Consider the following 17,400-nt stretch of genomic DNA (forward strand, 5'->3'; position numbering starts at 1 on the left):
GCCGTGGAAATTTAAGAAAAAAGACGCCAAAACTAATGAGCCAACCCAGTAGATATTCATTGGTTAATTGGAGTCTCTTATCAATTTTCAATTACAAAATTAGCTGTTTGCATGTAGCACCCCCCCCCAAAAAACACAATTATTTTCAGTCCCAAAAGTTCGTAACTTATTTGTGTTTTGGCAATTACGAATAAAAATTAATATTGTATCTTCAGATCCTTGAATAAAATATATATCACAGTATAAATAACTTAGCTCCATTTATAGACTTTCTGGTAAATATTTCAGGTCCTTTTTCAATGGTAATGAAAATTATGTAAACTCGGACTTCAAATAATCTTGAAGTCTTTGAATTTGCGATAAATATGTAACTAAAATGTATTCGTGCCAAAAAAATTACTCAATGCGACTCGCCCGATGGGGGCCGATGCGACTCCAGGGCCACGAGTTTGAGCCTCTGATCTAGTGATTACCGAACCATCATGTTAATTTTGAGAAACTGTTTATATGCATAATTTTATTTAACACTACAATAATATAACCTTTAAAATGTATTTTAGCTCTTTATTCTAAATTCTCCTTCTTCAATGGCCAGACAGCCCAGGATGTGCCCTTGCCTTCCTCAGAATCGAATTCCAAGCTCTTCTATCCCTGGGAATGGACATCCAATTGGTTATTTTTAAAATTCTTAAGTCCGTTTCCAAACAGTCGAGCCACCTAAGTTTAGGTCTCCCTCGTTTTCGGGTGCCGAATGGTCTGGCCGAGAAGATCTTTTCAGTAACTCGATTTTTATCCATTCTGCACAGGTGTCCTGCCCATCTAATTCTCTGAATCCCTATATATTTGACTATATCTATTCCTTTAAACGATTCATAGAGTTCAGAGTTATTACTTCTTCTCCAGATATTGTTACATTTTATGCCACCAAAAATACTTCTCAAATTTTTTCTTTCAAAGACGAAATGGTACTTTTACCTTTTTCTGTCATTGCCCAGGTCTCAGCAGAGTATTTAAGAATGGGTCTGATTAAGCTTTTGTAAATTAAAGTCTTCGTTTTTCTGCTAGTGACGTTAGACTTCAAGTATTTTTTGAGACCGAAAAAACATCGGTTAGCATCTGTGACTCTACTACTTGTTTTTGTATTTATTCACTGCTTTCTGGAAATTCATTCTATCGAACAGACGGTCGCAGCACCGATTAATAGTAGAATATACCAATTAAAAGAGCGGCAAATAATCAAAATTTCACTGTAAATGTTAATTCTATGTATTTTCGTCCACGCATGACGGAGAGAACTAACTGAACATTAATACTTCGTCCCGAACTCGATTCCAACCGCTGAACAAGCTAATTGCATGGTTTTTTATGTTCTCTGCGTTGTGTGAAGCCTAAATTATTTCTTTTTCTTAAAAAAGTTCTATACAAATGCATTATTCCCAAGACAAATAACACTAAAATGTTTTGTCATAATAAAAAATGTAAATCAACGTATTTTGTTTTGAACTGGAAACATTCGACTTACTTTTTAAAAGCAGCTGTATGACTAAATCTGCATAAAAATGGGTCAAACTATACATAGGAAAAATCAACTTGGTATTCCTAATTAATTTTTGTAATGTTTGTGTATAGAGTAGTATATAACTATCCTTTCTTTAATGTTATTATATTAATGTTTATTAGATAGTAGTGTGTAACTATCTTTTTTTTTACTTTATTTCTTTAATGTTTTTACATGACAGTAGTAAATAACATATAGTAAAATTGTTCTTATATTAGAGATAATTAAAATAATTTATGACGAAAATGACAAAAGAATTAATTTATGTTTATAAATAGCTTTTTAAAATAAACATTATTCTATTAAAACTATTCCAGGATTTTGTTCGATATGTCGATACTATTTGAAACCACGACTTAAAACTTCGTTTTCACTGATTTCAAAAAACAATATTTGATCCCTGTACTGAAATCGATATTATATTGCGAATAATCCCGTGATTCTCATCACGACAAACAAGAACCTTTTAAAGTCTTCATAATTTTTGTATTTAATATTTGTTTTTGTTTATGGAATTTCAAGCTTTATAATTAATACGGACTACATATCAAACGGTTATTAAATTTACCTTCAGGGAAAATTATCCTCAAATGGATATTCTCAAATTTTTGTGTCATTCTAAGATGAATTCCATAGGTTACCGATTACACACGATAACCATTGGACCGGTTGGCAACTTAACCGGTTACCCGAACTTTTATGTGGTTTTATGGCAATAATGAAATGAAATGACGAATGTTTTCATGCAGGGCTAGTTTAAGAAACTCTAGGTCGATAAATTGTTTCAAAAGCCTTGTATGCCACTTTCCTTCCTTTTTGTATAATGAATTTGTAAATTCGTGCTAAGCAATGATTAATATAGTAAATACAGAACTGTAACTTACATACAAAGTGTAACTGCTTTCTTACTAATGTTTTCATGTTACATATTAAAAACCTGATATGTGGTGACAATATACTGATACCTGATGCTGTGCCATTGAATTAAAGCAGATAAATGCAAAAGCTATGCTTATTCGCTTGCAATAAATTACAGTCCAAACCAAGTTAACGATATCCTCTTGAATGAAGATTGTTTTCATCGGCCTAGTGCAAATTTATATTTTAAATAATCCGTTGATAATCGGTAAATCGGTATTATATTGTAATTTTTATCTTAAACCATATACATTCATTTAAAATTAGGCTTTCTAAAAAATAATACCATACCCTATAAAGTATTTCGCATGATATACATCATGCAAAATTGTTAAAACGCATCAATAAATTAAAATAGAATTTAGTTTCACTTGTTCTCGAAAGAATAACAAGTGATAGGGATAACTGGAGACCGAATAATTAGAGTTCTATTTTAGTATGTTGCGTGATAATTCAGTATGCAAGAAGAAAGGAGAAGTTTAATCCCATTTACAGACATACAAATAAAACTAATAAAACGATTACACGTTGTCAATTATGCAAAGATTATTGACCCGATTACGCGATTGAATATAATTTGGACAGTAATTTTATCAAGATGCAAATTCCAGAATTATTTTCGAAAATGTGATAGAATATTTTATAAGATAATTGCAAAGATTTCAGAAGATTTTCCCTTATTTCAATATTTTATTGCACATTTTAAATTTTTTTCCAAGTTTAACTGCCTTCAAGATAATTTCCTTAGAGAAGAAAAGGCGAGAGTCAATTTCAAACATTTTAGCTTAAAACTAAATAGTTATGTTTTTACTTGAAAGTTTAAGAACTCATAGAAATGCTATTACTGACAATGAAATCCAAGAAACAAACGTTCTAGTCATTTGATGAATGGATACGATCTTTCATTTATTTTCATCGAATTTTAAAACTGAAATTCTTTTTGAGTCGATTTTTAATGTTATTCAATAGTAAAAATTTAACTTGTTGAGTTAGCAGCTGATATTATTTTTATTAAGAAAAGAAGCGACATGTTTGCATGAGATTTTTATATATTTTATTTAAAAAATAATTATGTAACTTCTTTACATTAATCTCAGATCTTGTGACTGCAAGATCTTTTAGATGGCTCTCCTAGGTGTATAAAAGTTATCAAACCGCGAGATTTCAGCTTTACCCTGCAAATTTTCCCCTTTCTTTCCGCTATAAAATTACAGTTCTAAGCATAATTTTTATGCTTATATACTATGTCTAAATCAAACGTCTCACTTATTACGCAGAAGACTGGCAAAAATATTTACTGGATATCTGAATTACTGGAAAATTTAATTCGATATGCATGCTTAGAAAGTTTCAATGTTAAAAACTAGGATTTATCAATTTAATAAAATTGCTGTTTCAAATTCTGTTTATTTTTGACTCTGCTACGTTATTTTCTCTTCAGGGTCCAAGGGGAGTTCCTGGAGAACCGGGTAGAAACGGAATCGATGGTAAATCAGGACTTATAGTACGTTAAGGGTGCTTCATTCTCATTATTTAAATTCACCTGAGATCCACTTGTGTATCTATCATAACGTTTGTCTTATGTGCTTGATGCATTTCTTTTCAATCTATCTCCATATTATGTAGAAGCTTTGCCGAATAGAAATATTATGGTAGCAGCTTATGTATAGTCACATTTTCTAATAGCTACATAAAAATACTAATATAAAGGAAAAAAATGAATAACCAAATCCGCATTTTTTATTTTGTTTGTCATTTAATTCTAACTTCAAGACGAAATATTTCCTGAGTTATTTTTTTTTCTTATCGAGGTAGATCATTCATATCAAAGGTGCTTGTACCCTAATGCAAGTCATTGAATGTTTATCTCAACTAGAAGAAAGCCTTTGAAAATTTGCTGAGCATTAAAGTGTCAATTATCGTCGTCACAGAGTCTTCTAACGCAAGCAGTAGTCTTTCGCTAATGCTATTAACGCTTTAGCTTCTGAATATTCAGTTATCGTTTTTACGGTTACACGGAATATACCACAGCAGCAGCAAACCGTTAAACTTAATAAGTTTATTGTTTTGAAAACAGGATTAATTATTTCATTTTTAGAGGATATTTGTTTCATCATACATAAAGCATCTATAACTGAAATTAATCAGTATCAGGAGCTATTTACTAATTTTATATAAATCGCCTCTGAAACTAAATTCTTTGTCTATTTTCTTTTCGGTGCATACTATGTATTAGAATTCATTATTTTCATTCTATCATAATTATTTGCAAAAATTTATTCTTTTTCAATCAGATTTATCAGTTTGTAAAAGTATATCAAAAATAGCTTTTACACCACCGTTTCGTCAACGAATTTAAAAATGAGGGAAGCCGGGAATGTAAAGACTCTTTTTAATGAGGTAAAATCTATGTAGTACCTATAAGGTCATCCATTATACACATGTGCAAATTTACGCTTACAAATAAAAGCTTTCACAATCAGGTTGCAGATTTGTTCCATAGTTCCGGAGAAATAAGCCTTAATACAAAATAAAGAGTCTGATGAGGCCTGGCAGAATATCAACGAGCTTTTATCACTTTCAATTGATCATTTGTAAGTAAAATCGTTTTTATTTAAAAGCTTAATGCCTAAATTCAATTATCGAAAACCACTAATATTTTATTATTTTTTCCTTCCATATAATGGAATATGATAACTATACTTACACATTACATTATCATGCTTTGATTTGGAAATATCGCACTGATCGTAGTTATATTCTCTGATCAGTGTTTTCGGATTTACAAACCAATGATTTTACAATCAAAAACGTTTTGAAAGCAGCATACCTACATTTCCTATAGAATATTGCGATATATTTATTTTAATATTTTCTACATTATTTCTTTGAAAATAATGTATACCGATAACATTTGATGGCAGCATCTTTTTATTTGAAAAGCGATTCGACGCAAAAGTGAAACGAAAACAAATTGAAGATTAAGGCTAATACAGTTAATTGCTTCACAATCACAGCTCTTCACAATGACATTTTTCTCGATGCATAGTTCCAAGAATATATTGAATACTTATAAATGTACTATTTTGTTGTTTTCAATGAGATACATGTTTTAAATACATATCAAATTTGAGAAGTTTGGGATCATCTCATAATTTATTTTTTACGAAAGTCTCTTGAAAGGTTCGAATAAAATATCACTTCCGGTTTATCAGTTTTAGCCTAAATCTAATGTATTGTTTCCATTGATATTAAAGTACTAAAATTTTATGATTGTATTTTAATACAGTTGTTTATTAGAAATTGTTATAGGCATCAAGTAAAGTACCATTTCCTGCTGTCCATTAACGACTGTTATGCGCTGCCTGTAAAGTACCATTCCGTTTGTCCAATTTTACCCAAAATTTAATCAACTCCTTATATGCATGTAGAAAGCTTGAAAATGGAAAACAGAAGTCTTTGGAAGTTTCATATAAGAGTTATCGCGGACGAAAACTTCGTCTGGCGCATACAAACACAGACAGGCATCGTTGTAAAAAAAGAGAAAAAAACGTGTTGTGGAATCCCTACCTCGCGCTTATTTACTGGAAATTCACTGTCAATTTCTTCCCTTACCTATGTATATAGGTTGGCGGGAGTTAATTAGAAAACAAAATATGAAAACGTGGATGATTTTCAAGGTCGTGAGAGGAGTGGCGAAAGGAGGCATACCAAATAGTGCTTGCTAAAGCGCGAAGGAAATTATTGGCATTATAACTGTATAGGCCGATTATTAAAGAAACTCAGCTTGTTTCTACGAATTAGTTCTCGGCTATCACTCAGAAACACTGCATAAGTTTCAAGAAGAAATTCGTTTGGCTGTGCAACAATGAAGCAAAAACTTGCATTGTAAGTAGGAGTCCATCCAGATATCATTTAAGTCAGTTTGTGCATATTATAGAGAGTTCCCTGAATACAGACGAGATTCATTTTGATATGCAAGAGAGAAATTAAGACTAAGTATGGTTTAAGTCTTAGGCTATTCCTTTGTAACGGAACCTTTATGACTTTGGAACCTGTTATGACTTCGACAGATCTTGAAAAATGCACTTACAGAGCATTTTTAGAAAAAATCACGACTGTAACAGCTAATGATCTTTCTACTGTTAATGATTTAACATTTTGCAGCCAATGTCCAAGTTTACCTGGCATTACGCACAATGCGGTTTTGTTCTAACTGCTAATGCCTTGACATTTCGCTATTAATATCCAGGTTTACTAAGCATTATACATTGTGATTTTGTTCTGACTTTTGTTCTGACTTGACATTTTACAGTTAGTTTCCAAATTTACATAGCATTAGGCACTGTGATTGTGTTTTAACTACTGATGGCTTGACGTTTAATAGTAAATATCCTAGATTACCTAACATTACGCATTGTGATTTTGTTCTAACTTTTAATAACTTGATATTTCACAGTAATATTTAAGTTTACCAAACGTTACGCATTGTGATTTTATTCTAAGTGGTAATGACTTGGCATTTCACAGTTCATACCCAAGTTTACAAAGCATTATGCATTGTTATTTTGTTCTAACTGCTAATGACTTGATATTTTACAATTAATATCTTAGTTTACCTAACATTATGCATTGTGATTTCGTTCTATGGGCTTTATAATGAAAGTTGTGGTTCACTGAGGCTTAGGAAGCAGTTGTAGCAAAATTTGTGAAATCTGCGTAAAATATTCAGACAGCTATCAAAATATCTTTGTCATTACTCTGTTAATATTTACAATAGAAAAGCAATATTTGCAGTACTTTATTCAGAAATTAAATCCCTTTATTTTAAATACACTTTATTGGGAAACTTATATTGAAATACGGTGATCTCTTTTTAATTCAAATTTGTAAAAAATAGAAAAAAAGAAATACTCGAATTATTGAAATTATTCCGCAAAATCAAATTTAAACGGATGTAGAGACATTAGGTTAATTGGAAAAGCCGGACAGATAAAAAATGAGCATACACCTTCGCCGGGAATCGAACCACGGACTTCTGGAATACCGGCGTAGTGTGCAGAACCACTACACCACTAAGGCACGCAAAGAAGGTGGGAGAAATACCTTATATACTCCCCCTTTTAAAGGGCGACTGGGATTTTTAGGGGACCCAATCGCCAAATCCTGGGGGAGGAGAATCATCATCCAACACCCTTTTAGTTCAGGCACCACTGTAAAGACATTAGGTATATATTTTTGGAAACAGGAGAATTGAAAAATTAACAACTGCCTTCGCCGGAAATCGAACCATGGACATCTGAAATACCGGTTCAGTATGCAGAACCACTACACCACGAAGGCATGCCAAAAAGGGGGAGAAATACCTTATACGGCGTTTTCTGATGAAGGAAAAAACCTGCAAGCTATGCAAATTCAATCTGCAAAATAATTCATTTGCTTTTGCTGCCAAATCTGCAAAACAATTCATTTGTTCTTGCTGCCAATATAGATCCGCATACCAGCAAATTTTTTGCTCGTGCCTTCTTCCTCCGTAATTTTAAGACTTTCTCTAAATCTTCTGCGCTGTTTTTCTCATACGATGCTTTCCTTTGGTAGATTTTTCTTTATTCCATGATTCTAGACTTGATTCTAGGTTATAAGTTAAGTTAAAAAAAAATTAATTTTTTTTTGGTAGCCCGTGTTCAGTTCCTATTTGTGACTTGGACTCACAGAAGTTTTTAATACTGTACAGTTTCTGTTCAAGCGTTTGTATTTCATCTTTTCCTAAAGCTATATTTTAAACCTGTAAACTTCTAGATACTACTCAAGAAAGACTTAAATTCGCGTTGACGAATTTGAAAAAATGTAGACCCATTATTACTTAATAGAAGGATGCAGAAAATAGATTGCAATAGACTGAATAATATCTCATCAGAAGCGTACAATCTGGTCGAACGGTTCGTGAGGACAATAAATAGATACTTATGCTGTGAGAGATACTAGTAATAATAATAAATTAATTAATTAAATTTAAAATTAAAGCCTTTTTACTATCGGAGTTATTCGAAATCATTAGACAGTTTTTAAGTTATCGAAACGCTTGAACTGAGATTTTCGGCATTTAAGCATTTGCTAGAATTAGAGAAAATCATGAATTGTTTAATTTCCAATAAGCAAAAGTTCATTTTGCATACAAAATGAATGAATATTTTATAAAATGTAATAAATTCGGAATTTAAAATGTGAAATTCTTTATAACAATGAGAGCCTCATTATTATTCGCAAACATTTTTAATTCAGTTGATATTTTTGTATTTGTTTTTAACTGAACGTTTTAACTTATATTTTAAAAATCCAGCATTATGGCTTCAGAACACTGTATATGCAACTACATCGAACTTGCTATTCATTAAGAGCTCCCAGCTAATAATACATTTCCGCCTTCTATGCAGTAGCAGTATGGAATTCAATATATTTTAAAACATATATTTCGTTTAAGAACAGGAAATATTGATTTTAAATTATATGTAGATTCTATTGTAACACGGTGTGCTTTTGAAAAATTTGATTTAAATTTGATTCACCCTGCTGAAAGAATTTTTATTGCGTATTATTTGGGTGCTCCAAAAATAGACAGACGGGTCAGGTCTGGGAGACGCCATTGCTTTCGCATATGTTATATATTATTATGGAACAGAGATTGAGAATAATAAATTTAAACTCAATATTTATAACTCAGTTTATCAAGCGGAAGCTATGGCTATTTTTTATTCACTGAAATGGGTTAAGAAGACTCTTAAAGGGAAATATGATATGCATATTTATTCTGTCTGACAGTTCTTCAAGCACTCAGTGGTAGATATTAGAGAATTATATAAAGAGAGAAAAGATCAAAATATTGTGTTTAATTGGGTGAAAGCACACGTTCGATATTTTAAAAATGAGTGGGCGGACGCACTGGCCAAGGAGGCAATTACCGATGTTAATGGTCGTGATATTGATGTACAGGGATCAACAAGGAAAGCTGTGACTATTATGAAAAATTATATTTATGATAAACGGAGGGAGGAGTTGGAAAGGTCTGATCGAAATAAAGATTATATGAAATTTGTTAAACTTAAAAAAGGTTTATGTTATTCAGATATTGACGTTAACCAAATCATTACAGGTCATGGCCGTTTTCCTTTCTATTTTAAAAGTTTCAAATTACAAGAGTCTGACCTCTGTGATATCTGTAAAGAACCGGGCACTGCAGAGCATTATGTGGGAACATGTAAATATTTTACTGATATCAGGAACAAGTTTAAAAAAAATGATGTTTTTAATATATATGATATTTTAAATGATTTTAAAAGACTGAAAAAATTTGCCAGGAAAATGATGGAGATGATTAATCACGATAAATTAAGTTCTTTACGTCTGTTTGCTGAAGGTGTTGTTTCTAGCTTGCTCTGGCACAGCCCGCAAAAAGGTCATAGGGCGACGTAAAGTCTGCCAGAAGGATCGGGCTGCGTCCCTCATATCATATCATATTTTAAAACGTATTATATGTATTGTTCGATTTATTTCGGTTGCAGCAGTTCTATCACTAGATGCATACTGTATAAGTTCCCTCATGTTATACTAGAATATAGTAAACAATTATTTGAATCATAGTGAGAAAAGTTTTAAATCTAGGTCAATACGATAAATTCCTAATCAGCTTACCACAATAACTTTATTTCGAATGTCAATAAACTAGTTATCCTTTTAAAAGATTGCAAGGTGTTTATCCCAGTAAAAGATGGAAAGTTGTTAGCCTGACAAAAAAAAAGTGTGGGTAAACATAATGCAGATCTGATTTAAGACGATTATGATAATCGTTTTTGCTACTAAAAAGGTGGCAAAGCGTCTGTTTTACTGAATAATGACGAGACATTTATTCTCTTAAAATAAATCTCGTTTTAGATCTTTTATTGATTTGAATGAAAATTTTTTTAAAGCAGGGTTCGCCAATAGGTGTTCTTGAGGTAATGAATGCATATGCCAGGAAAATATTCTTGTGTGACATCCTGTTGAACTCTACTTATGCAACCAAAGTGTTCAACATATTGCTATTTATGGCCCTTATGCTATGAATGAAGAAGAAAAGAAATTATCATTCATCATTATGTTCTTCCATCTGGCAAGGGTTAATTACTCATATTCCTTTGTCCATGTAAAGCGTTGTTTGAGATGGATGACATCATCAAATGTAACCTCAAATCTGCCATAGAATCGCAGAGATTCAAGATGACCCAGAAGAGTAACAGCAGTGGAAGATTTGAATATTTCCATGCGCACATAGTGCTTTTAGAAGTATGCAAATTGTACCACTGCTGCTCTAGTGAGTAAACTACATGTTTGCTGCAATTCATTGTTGAGATATTATTCTTGATAACTTTCAGTCACATGTAGTACAGCTAGCTAGGCAATTTACTTTGCAACATGCCTGTGTGTAGTATCATATTGATTTAGTAAGTTACGTGATTTTAGTTTTAGTTTGCAATAGAGTGTGTAGAATTACCAGGACGAATTACTGATGGTAATAGGCATGCGCACACAATATATGTGACCATGTAATTTTTTATTATGGAATTCACACACAGTAATTATGCTTCTAAAGTTTTGGGATCATTTACTTATTACTAGACTGTTATTATCACTGATTATCCGCATCTCGACAGATAATAGATTTCCCCGCTGAGATGATATAAAATTCCGTTTCGTTCACCTCCGTGGTCAGAAACCATCTCACAGGCGCACTCACTCACTTAGGCAGTGTGAGACTTTTATGGTGTAAATTCTCTTCTCAGTTAATCTTTTCTAATGCATGATATAGTAGTAGATAGCCAATAAATATACCTGTTTCTGATATGCTAGTACTTGCCTTTTAAGTACAAAACACCTTTCTGCGCTCAAACTACCTGAAATAAGTGTATTTTCAAAATTATTGTAAATAATCATGGCGAAACAACGCGCAAAATGTATAGTAGGCATATGAGAAGCTTTGTACAAATCACCAAGAAGGTGCAGAATGTTAGATCATTTTAAAAATAATATTGTTGCTCCGTTTAAGTTTTTTAACAATTATTTTAATTAGTGATCTCTAATGCTTCGAGGCTTCTGTAACTGTAGGATAGGCAGTCCACTCACGAAGTGTTCCAGTATTCATATGAAATGTTGGTACAGTTTGGTACTTCATGACTGTAGACAAACAAAACATAATGTTTTGAATATAAAGCTAAGTCAATATTTACTTAATTATGGTGTAAATGTTATAATACATTTTACTTTCTCTATCTCAATTCATTGATATGTGGTTGAATTTGAAGATCAAAATGTAATAAAATGCTTAGATTAACGTAATGTTGCCCAGTTCTAGGTGTAAGATCAGCACTATTGTACTTCAATATTTTTAAATAGAGATTAATTTGAAAAAACTATTAAACGTTCTGAAACAGAAATTATTTTTCATATTTCAATATAAGTGTGTTTTAAGAAGAATAAATACATAATAAGTAAAGCAAAAGGAGTGCTACATAGGCAGATTAAGGATCATGGTAAAGGTATCACTATAAGTACTTGTTTTAATGTATCTACATTCTTATTTTAACGAATTTTACGTGAACTCAATAAACACCGTAATATTTTTGCCTTTGTTTGTGCATTGATACTGATAACTGTCCAATATATGATTGAACCTTCCTACAGTAGATATACTGATAAGCATATTTGAACTGTATAATAGTTACGGATAAATTTTTCTTTATTATTTTTATGTGTTATATCATGATAAATAAAAAGTTGTTCTATTTGAGGTCTAATTGTACTGCAATGTGAAGTTGTTAATACTTTATTTTCTGTTATGTTGCATGTTCTGTACAAAATTTGTATGAAAAATGTATTATCAAATCCTATACTAATCTCAATTTCTTTTTAGGTTTCCTTCACTAATTTTGTTTCAATCCAACAAAGGCTGATTTAACATTTCATATTTACTACTAATCTTGCTTAACTAATACTCAATGTGTGGTGGTGGGAGCTATTACATGTGATATATCTTGCCTCTTTGTTTTGTGAATTCTTTATTGTGTTTAAGTACATATTGAATTTTTAGTAATATATACAATCATACTTTGTTTAGGGTATGAAATTATACTCAAGCTTTAAAAATATTTTACGAATTATAAATGTTAAAAAAATTTAGTATATTTTATTCAATAAAATTATCTTGAACAATTAAAATTTTTTTACCGCTTCACACATTTTATTAAACTGTTAAGTTTGTTATGTTTTCCTAAACAGATAATGTAGTTAAATTCACTAAATTCACAAGTCCTGTTATCTTTCTTGCAGATTAATGTCTCTATTTGAATTTCTATTAATAATATTATTTATAATTTCGAAAATATTTTTAAGGTCATCTTGTATCAGTTTTATAATTAAGAAATATCTCTGTTGTATCTGCATTCATATAAATAGCTTATTTTACCTTTATATAAAGTTTGTAGGCAATATTTATGAATGATTATTTACTATTGAAGAACCATTCTTGAATCTGCAAATGAACATTGTCTTCTCGCAAATTAATATGTAAATGTGACCATTTTCCCTTTGTTTTGCTTTCTTTGTTTTAGCATGTGTTTTATATTTTCTATTCTTTATTAAACGAGGCGAAGCTATTTTGCTTTTGCAGAAAGAATTCTGTTCATTTCCATTATTTCATTTCCTTTTCTTCTTCGATGTTAGTTCAGTATATTTATCGTCATCGATTTTTGACTATTAGTGTTGTTTAAATGCAGGGCCCACCTGGACTGGATGGCATGAAGGTAAGTGTTACCTCATTTCTTATTCTTAAATCAAATTTAAGGTATTTTATAAGGAAGTGTATCAGAAATGCGTTTATTATGTCTAGCGTTCTTCCCAGCAATTTCTGAAGAAAAAATAAATTTTAATTTGTTTTTAAAAATTTCCAGAATTGTGAAAAATATACATTTTCCTACTCAAATATTTTTTATACAAATTTGTACCATTTTTTAAGAAAAAGTAGAGTATAGTTACTCGAGAAATTCAGAAATTCCGCCAAAAAATCTCTTAAGTGATTTTATTGAATCTTGAATTGAGGAAGAAGAATTTCTAATTTTCGAGTTCTCTAGAATATTTTAGTACCGTTCTGAATTTTCAGTACTTAAAATTTTTTAATTTATAAAAAATATTTTGTACAAAATTGCAAAAGTTTATTTCATTATTTTCTTTTATGAATAAGCCCGTCAGTAGTTAAAAAAAGCCTCGTTAGAAGACGACACTAAATAATAATTCTTAGTTGGGCTATGTAATACGCGGTATTAAAAATATTTTGATAATTGCTTTAAGAAAACATAATACGTAGTATACCTGATTCATAATATTATTTGTTAATACTTATTAAAGTTATGAATTAGATATATTTAAAAAGTTAAAAATAAATATTGTTAAAAAGTACATATATCGTATTTAAATCTCCTTAAGGTATTATACTGACATGAAGATGGCAAAGCTGTCAAAAGTGGAAGTTGATAAGTTACATGGAAAATGTGTGTTTTGGTTTTGTCTAGAAAAATGTTTTAATTATAGTCATCAAAAGTTTTTTCTGGTATGTGTAAGCTGACGTTTTCGCTCTCTTCATACTTAGTTATTTAGAACTGAATTTCCACAGCTTCCGTTTCTTCTTATTAATTAGAAACTTTGTCATATGACCTCCTATTCAATTTATACTATTTTGTTTTCAATGGATTTTGTCTAACAAAATTATCAAGGAAGTAATAGTAATATTTATACTAATCGTAATAAATTTCTCGACAAAAAAAATAGACTTACCTGCACTAAAAGTAATTTATAATTTTCCTGAGTGGAAACATTATTTTATGCACGGAATCTGTCCAACAAATCATTACTTTTCTGAGAACTATCCTGAAGAATACTCATTAAGAAATCAAGAAGCCTCTTTCAGAAGCTTATCTTGGACACATAGAAGCCTATCTTGGGCGACTGATTTGAAAGCTTCGATGAATAGCATTGCCAGACAGATTCACTAAAAACTGAATGCGAAAAGAAGGAAGGCCACAAAATGGATCTTACGTCGTTTGAGTGCTCCTTCAGTCGTGTCTGTATGATGGTCATACGATGCAGTGAAACGCTACTGAAATAAACTATTTTGTTTTGTGTTATCAACAGTGGAAGTATTAAGCAGTTAGCCATGAAACTATGGTACTTGATTTAATTTACGGTATATGGATGATGATTCCAGTTCTCTGCAACTTCCATGTTGCTTTATAATGACGCTTCAGAAGCTAGCAATAACTCACTTTCACATTTATGTTTTTAATGTAATGAAACTAAATTTTTGTGTATCACTTTTGTGTAACACATTTTCATTAAATTTTTTTTTCATTAATTTATAATTTTTTTCATCTTTTTTTCTTTTTTTTAAATGATTTTACTCAGTCACATAATTTTAGCAGTTCCACCAGGGGTCAAATTCGTACATGTTATTCAGTCGATATTTCTGATATTCTTCACATGCGAATTATAAGTTTCTTTCTATAGGATTCCATTTCTTTTGGATGAAATAATTAATAAATTAGAAACACTTGATTTATGCTTATACCCCTTTTGTAATTTCGCAATTGTACAAATAGGTAATTTATTTAAAGCTAACAAGAAACTTGAACTTTATTGTTTAATAATTGAAACAATGCAAATAGCATTTCAGTAATTGAGATAAAGCGTATATTTTAATTAGTTAATTCCTTTTAATACCGCCGTTTTTTATGTTTATATTTTTAGGGAGAGAGAGGTGACCAAGGAAGAAAAGGTGACAAAGGAGAACCAGGATTACCAGTAAGTTTAAACTTATTACAGTTTTTATTTTTTTTTTTTCAAGGGAAGAAAAGAAGATAAAAATTTCGTATGTATGTAACAGATTAAATAAGCAAGATTTTAAATAAATATGAGATGAATTTTCTTGGATCTCTCGAAAATAAAAAATTAAAAAAATCTTTTACTTAATACTGGAAGTTTTAATTAAAGCAAAGTTTGAAATCTGCAATCCGCGTTTCATGAAAAACAAATTTTAAGAGTTTTGAGGTTCATTTGCTGAACACAACTTGACAAAAAATATTTGAATAATATTTCAAATTTTTTACTGGGTATTTGAGAGAAAATGTAGAGGGAGGAAATAATTGGCAAGAGTTAATAATGGAAATGGTCTTTAAATATGGAGCACTAAATTCGAGTGCGATATTCCTATTCGTTACGAGATGATATCGGTAATAGAGACTAAAATTGCGACAATCGCGTATGTTTTCTAATCAAAACTTCTATTAAATTACAATAAATCTAATTTTCCCAGTTTTAAATTAAAACATTTAACGAATATTTCAAGTTAGGAATCGGAAGGTTCGAATGACGTTTGCGAACTCTTGAAATAATTTTCAAGGTAAAAGGATTCGAATGTCTCGTCAATAGTTTTATATAAATCATATAAAATTAAACCCCTCTAAACTGACCGCCGTTGGTTTTGGTCATTCTGTTCTCTTATGGAAGCGCTCATTTAAAAATAATATAAGTGTCGGTCACTGCGATTATATATTTTAAGTTGTGATTTCAGTAATGATGATACGAATTTTGTATTGTTGCCATGCCTTAAATAAACAGTACGTTTCCTGCAAGATGTTTAAAACTACTTGGAATTTAGAGAAATCATCGCTCTTCTTGACAGGCCCCAAAAGCAAATTTGGACGTTTAAACAAAGTCAAATAATTAAACCTAAAAATAACATTAGATACTTTTCGGATAATTTTATGAAAAATGAATTTCGTAAATGTTTTAATGAATGCTATAAATGATTTTTAGTATTGACTAGAAGGTATACCGCAGATTTTAGAAAAGCTTTAATAAAAAGTGCAGAATACAAACAGTTATTTCTTTACTGTAATAGCTAGTCTAAGTTTAAAAAATGGCTTTACACCTTTGTAAATACCTCACAAAACATGAACCTTTTTTAACCTTTTTTAAAAGAGTTCAAGCTAATGTATGTCTTATATATATCGAGAATCATTATAGGGTGTACCGTAAATATCGCGACAAACTTCTAGGGAAGATAGGACACATCATAAGGATTAAGAATTGAATAGGAACCTATACCCGGAAATGTCAGGGGTAAGTGGTAGCAGAGGTAGAAGATGGGGAAAGAGTGATTAATTTGAAACATCTATTGGACATGAATGCAAATAGTTTACGACAGCTTGAATGTTACAACAGTTGCTCGAAGTTTGCACCATCAGACGCCAAACATGCCTGACACTGACGGACCATTTGAATGCCGCGAATTATTTGATCTTTCTCGATCAGGTTCTTCCCGATGTTCCACCAAATGTGAGGCGCAACATATGATTCGAAAATGATGGGGCCCCTTCTCATTTTGAACTGAATGTTCGTAGCCATTTGAACAGATCATTCCCGCATCGATGGATGTGGTGGGCGTGGTGGACCAGTTCCCTGGACCCCACGCTCACCAGGTTTATCAAACCTTGATTTCTTTTTGTGGGAAGCCATCAAAAGTGTCGCGTTTCACGATCCTGCTGTGTCTGAAATGAATCTCGTGGCAAGACTCACTTGCGCAGCTGATACAATCAAAGAAACTCCCGATGTATTTGAACATGTCCGGCAATAAACGGTCCATTGATGTCAGGCATGTTTGGCGTCTGATGGTACAAACTTCGAGCATCTGTTGTAACATTCAAGCTGTTGTACATCATTTGTATTCATGTCCAATAAATGTTAAATGTTTCAAATTAATCACTCTTGTTTCTTTTCCCATCTTCTACCTCTGCTACCCCTGTCATTTCTGGGCATGGGTTCCTATGCAATTCTTAATCTTT

General features: G+C 31.3%; 1 protein-coding gene across 1 annotated transcript in view; it reads left to right on the forward strand.

The window, feature by feature from the left end:
* The window catches only part of LOC118193495 (uncharacterized), a 111,044-nt gene that overhangs the window by 77,523 nt on the left and 16,121 nt on the right, over positions 1-17,400 (forward strand). The window contains exons 22-24 of the mRNA XM_085812433.1: positions 3,918-3,980; positions 13,282-13,308; positions 15,305-15,358. Of these exons, the coding sequence (XP_085668559.1) occupies positions 3,918-3,980; positions 13,282-13,308; positions 15,305-15,358 (144 nt within the window). The remainder of the gene's footprint in view (positions 1-3,917; positions 3,981-13,281; positions 13,309-15,304; positions 15,359-17,400) is intronic.

This window comes from Stegodyphus dumicola, chromosome 3, assembly GCF_044657685.1.
Source record: "Stegodyphus dumicola isolate Sdum_Otavi_A_Nest chromosome 3, ASM4465768v1".
In the NCBI taxonomy this organism is placed as follows: Eukaryota; Metazoa; Arthropoda; class Arachnida; order Araneae; family Eresidae; genus Stegodyphus; species Stegodyphus dumicola.